Genomic DNA, 5,777 nt, shown 5'->3' on the forward strand with positions numbered 1-5,777 from the left:
GAAGCTAATTATGTTAATAGATTAAAATTATAGTGTTTAATTAGAAGAAAAAAAACCCAAATACTAAATTAATAATTGAAAAAAAGCATAAGTACCTGCAAAATGATTTTCCCTATAAAATTCACAGAACTCTGAGCTCTGAATTGGAATAAGCCCATCAACAATGTTGTGCTCACTCACCAAAGTGTGAGAGTATGATTTCCCTCTCAATAATATATTATGTACAATTATGTTGTTATTCATAAATAATTTGTATCCCAAAAATATATTAAGTTAACAATTTTTTTCACTTTTTGTCCTTATTAAAGGAAGGGTAGTGAAAAAAAAAGTTTTATATTTTCTCTCACTTATTTAAGTCAATAGTGTAAATACGGGAAAAAAAACTCATTAATTACCCTACAAGTGACGTATATTTAGAAACAAATTTTTCCTTCACAAATGACTTATAAATAGGAATAGAGTAGTAAATACTCCCATGATCCTTATAGGATATTTTCAGTATGTTTTACATAGACAAACAAAAAATCTTAAATTGCATTGACTCTTCTTTAAAATATAACATTTCAACTTTATCTCTATTTAATATATTCACATTTCAAAAATAATAATTATCTACATTATAATAAATGAAGGACAAAACAATTGAGTTGTTAATAAGGGTTGAACCCTGAAGGGCCAAGGCCTAAAAGTACTGGCTCTTTAAAGTCCGCATATTTTAAAATTATCATACTATTAAAATTAGCCAAGGCCTAATTTTTTTGAAATAACAAATAAAACAATAAAAATTTTGAAATTTTTTATTCAAATTATAAATATTAGTAAAATAAATTAATGATGTATATAAAAAAATAAAAACTAATAAATTACTACCTCCGGTCCTTAATATAAGACCCCGTTTGACTTTTAGTTTGGTCCTAATTATAAGACCCCAATTCATTTTGTCTCTCATATTTATGCATTTTTTTCCAAGATAATCCTTCTAATAATGATAGTTCTAACCAACACACTTAATTAGTAAGGATATTTTAGGAATGACAACACTTATTTGTTACAAATAACTAACTTAACTTACTTCCTTAATCTCCTCAAATTAGTCAACTGGGTCTTATAATTAGGACCAGAGGTAGTATTTTCTAAACTAAAAAAAACTCAAAACTAAATGAAACACGGAAGTAAAAGGATAAAAAGAAGTAATTAAAGATTAACATCATCAACATTATTATTATTTTCATCTTCATCACTATTATTAAGATGAATAACACTCCTTCAATCCTTAATATAAGATCTATTTAACTAATTTGATTAGATTTAAGAAGTTAGGTAAATTAGTTAATTATAAAAAACATGATATGTTTTTCTAAAACACCATAATCATCTTCTTTAATATCCTTTTTCCCTTTTCTACTTGATTAGAGTTGAGGGAGTATCTATAGGGGTAATTTAGAAAAAATTAAAAAATATAAGAAATATGTCTTATATTTAGGATCAAAATCAACTCAACAATTAGGTCTTATATTAAGGATTGGAGAAGTATTTGATTGTTCTTTACCATGAGTGGGCTCTTCTTCAATGATAAAAATATTAATGTTTTTGTCTCCATTGCTCTTATGTATAATAAAACTATATAGTATTTACGAGTACAAATAAGCGCCTAAACATTTGTTAGAATAAGATAATTTCTACGCTATTTTAAGACATGTGAACTAATAATAAAGAAGTACTATAATGATCGGATGGCTAAGAATATCGCTTCTTATCTTTGAAAAAATTAAAAATTGATTTTAATTGCTCTTGTGCTAGTTCAAAACATCTAATTTTCTTTAATTATCTGGTTTAACTATTAGTTCTTCTAAATAATTTTTTAGTTTAGACTTGTTCATAAAAAAATTAATCCATAATTATTTACATATTTTAATAAAAATAAAAAAACTAAGTGGGATTAAAAGGACAAATTTTGACCTGTTTTAACGGTTCTAATAAATAGTGCGAAGAGAATTTTTTTTTCTCTCTCACTCATATTTATAAATACAACCCTATAAACTGACCCATTCAGACTTATCCTTGGCTTCTGCGCAAACCCATGTGAGATTCACAGATTCCGACTAAGTCAGACCACAAAGCTTGGCAGAGCGCATAAGACAAAAGAAAGGCCGGGAAATGCATTGATGTACATAAAAAAATGGAAAAAACTGCATCAAGCACGATACTTACTTTTAAGCTTTGTTAATTAATCACTGATTATTGATTATTGAAATATGTTCAGTTTCTTCCAAAAAGAATTAATTTTATGTGTTCAAACTTCAAAGTTCAAATCCCCGCACCATTCAGGCCCAAAAAATAAAAATAAAAAATCCCTGCACCCTGAATAGATTCCCTCTCTAAGCTCGATAGTATTTTCCTTTCAAGTTTCAACTTAGAATGAGGGATTTGGTTTAGATAACTTTTGTATTCGTCAGATGTGTTGGCTCCACAATGGAGTTGACTGTTCTTTCTTTCTTTCTGGGAATTTTAATGCGGCTACAGCGATAACTGCCCAGAAATGTTTTCCAAAGTAAAAAGAAGGTAAGTTGCTTGAGAGAGACTCAATTCACTTTCAGTCACTCACGACAAGCTTACCGCTGTTGTTGTACTTCTTAAGCTTCCATTCATGGACAGGGAAGGAGAAGGCGACCCTGAAGAAATGTGCAGTGCTAGTACGCTCACCGTTAAGACTTCATCAAGCAAAAGCACTTGTGGTGCTGATTCGCATTTAACTTCTCCAAATCTCAAGAACTCCATGGAATCAACGCCTTATGATTCTCCCTGTCTTGTATCTCCATCTTCTTCAGCATTTGTTTCAGCCTTACAGTCTCCGCATATATCTCCGAGGGCCATCGGAGAAAATTTAAATCCCCCCAACTCCGGCGAGAGCCCTTGTTTACAAAAACCCACCACAACAACCTCCGCCGCCAGCACAACTACAGCAACAACCACCGACCACCGTCACCCATCCTTCGCCGCCGTTTTCGTACAGAGGTTCCCAGTCTGAAGACATTCCTAGCAGTTCCTACACACCGCCGTCGGATCCCTACGAGTTCTCCGATGACACTTCTGATACGAAGCTCAAATTTGTGACTTGTGTTCCCGTCCCTGACCCGATTCCTCCACGCATTTCATTCTCGTTCCCCGTACCTCGAACTTCGTTCGCAAAAAGCTCTTTCTCGGCGGCTTCAAATGCCAAACTTACCAGTTGTGACGTTTACATTGGTTTTCATGGGCACAATCCCAATTTGATACGCTTCTGTAAGTGGCTTAAATCGGAGCTTGAGCTTCAAGGGATTGACTGTTTTTCTGCGGATAGAGCAAAATACTCAGATAGTCAGAGCCATGAGATCGCAGATAGAGTCATTTGCTCAGTGACATTCGGTTTAGTTGTAGTCACTCCTTCAAGTTTTATAAACCATTGCAGCATGGAGGAGATTAGATTCTTCGTTCAAAAGAAGAACTTAATTCCACTCTTCTTTGAAGCTTCACCTACTGAGGTTATGGCTCTTGCAGACTGCAATTCAATCAACAAAGAGTGTACAGAGGCATTGGATGGAGTTATGCAATCTCATGAACTGAAGCTGGAGGCCATTGATGGTAACTGGGGACGTTGCATAATGAAAGCTGCGGGGATTCTTAGATCAAGACTTGGACGGAAGAGAGAAGGGTTCGAGAACAAACAAGGATTTGAGAGTTTACCTTTCCCCAGAAACGCATTCTTTGGTGGAAGAGAGAAGGAGATTATGGAGATTGAAAGTCTCTTCTTTGGTAACGGAAATTGTCCAGAGCAAGGTCATTCTACAGCAACCATCAAAGGAGAGGCCAGTGGGCAATCTGAAGGACTTGCTGATGAAGAAAGCGACCACGTGAATAGTAGAGGAGGGAGATTTATCTGTCTAGAGATGGACAAGAGCAGAGATTCAACTTTCGAATCTTGGGTTGATGTTGAACCACTCAAGGGAAAAAATTCTTTCAAGAGGAAACAAAAGAAGTCAAGAAGTGGTAACTATAAGAGCTTGAGTAGCACTGTGATTTGCATCAATGGGGTTTCTGGGATTGGAAAATCAGAGCTGGCACTGGAATTTGCTTACAGATTCTACCAGAGATACAAAATGGTCTTGTGGGTCGGTGGGGAAGCTCGGTATCTCAGGCAGAACATACTGAATCTGTCTCTTCATTTAGGTGTAGATGTTGGTGCTGATTCTGAGGTTGAAAGGGGCGGAACCCGTAGCTTTGAAGAGCAAGAAACCGAAGTTTTCAAGAGAATCAAGAGGGAGCTGTTCAGTGATATGCCTTATTTACTTATAATTGATAATCTTGAATCTGAAGAGGACTGGTGGGAAGGAAAGAATATGCATGACTTGATTCCCAGAAACACAGGAGGTACTCATGTGATTATTACCAGTAGGCTGTCAAAAGTGATGAACTATGATACAATTGAGCTTCCACCACTGCCACTATCTGATGCAATGATGTTGATCAGAGGAAGAAAAAAGAGAGAGTATCCATCTGGCGAGGTAGAATTCCTTAAAACATTTAACAAGAAACTGGGAAGATTGAGCTTTGGTCTATGGTTGATTGGTTCATTGTTATCTGAACTTGGAATAACCCCTTCTGCTCTTTTTGGCACGATAGACCAGATTCCACTTGAAGAAGATTCTCCTTCTTGTTACATGAGCATTGCAGAAGAACAGCACCTCAGGAACAACCCTTTCCTTAAGAAGATCCTTGAATTCAGCTTCGGGATTCTGGAGAAAAGCAGAAGAAAACAGAACTTCCTAGCCAAAAGAATGCTTCTTGTAAGTGGGTGGTTGGCCCCGTCTCCAATTTCAGCAAGTTTGTTAGCTAGTGCGGCTAACAGTATCATCCCTAGGACAAAAACTCTGGATGTTACATTCAATTGTTTGTCATCAAAAGCATGGAAAAGCGAAAATGATTCAGCAATGCTTCTGGTGAAATTGGGACTGGCGCGAATAGCCAGCAAAAACGACGAACACTGCATCATCCATTTTCATCCCATAACACAGGCATTCGCGAAAAAGAAAGGTGGTTTACAATCTGCCAAAGCTATTGTTCAAGGAGTGACTAGAAAAACAAGTAATCCCTATATAATAAACGCAGATCATTTCTGGGCATCAGCTTTTCTTGTGTTTGGGTTCAAATCTGAACCCCCACTAGTCCAACTTCAAGCAACAGACATGGTTTTGTACATCAAAAGAACAGCCCTACCACTTGCAATTCAAGCCTTCTCTGCCTTTTCCAGATGCAATTCTGCAATGGACCTCTTGAAGGTGTGTACAGATGCACTGGAAGAAGCTGAGAAATCATTTGTGTCTCAGATCCAAGATTGGTCATACGAATCGATTTGCTGGAAACGAAGGCTCCAACGAGGCAATAAAGTGGATGAATATGTGTGGCAAGAGGTCACCTTGCTTAAGGCAACATTACTGGAAACAAGAGCCAAGTTGCTAGCTAGAGGAGGACTTATTGACAGTGGAAAAGAGCTGTGTAGAACTTGTATAAGTATCAGAACTGTAATGCTGGGCCATAATCATGCTCACACCTTGGCTGCACAGGACACATTAGCGAGACTTGTGAGAATGAGGAGAAAGATTTGATGAAGAATTTTAAGAAAAATTTATAGAATCTTCTTTTCTCGTTCTCTGTACACCTTTTTTTTCCTCTGCCTCTCAATGTATCCCATAACTAGTTAACTATTTTCTTCCCATTTCAGCATTTAACTTAAAAAAAAA

The 5,777-nt window shown here is 36.2% G+C and overlaps 1 protein-coding gene across 1 annotated transcript; it reads left to right on the forward strand.

Moving 5' to 3' along the window:
• The first annotated feature begins 2,498 nt into the window (after positions 1-2,498).
• On the forward strand, positions 2,499-5,777 carry LOC114718079 (uncharacterized). The gene is made up of 3 exons (XM_028903321.1): positions 2,499-2,562; positions 2,656-2,869; positions 2,964-5,777. Exons 1-3 carry the CDS (start codon positions 2,540-2,542, stop codon positions 5,640-5,642), a joined length of 2,916 nt encoding a protein of 971 aa, XP_028759154.1. The 5' UTR covers positions 2,499-2,539; the 3' UTR covers positions 5,643-5,777.

Source organism: Neltuma alba, unplaced genomic scaffold, assembly GCF_004799145.2.
Source record: "Neltuma alba isolate B1F8T4 unplaced genomic scaffold, ASM479914v2 tig00011802_pilon, whole genome shotgun sequence".
Classification (NCBI taxonomy): Eukaryota; Viridiplantae; Streptophyta; class Magnoliopsida; order Fabales; family Fabaceae; genus Neltuma; species Neltuma alba.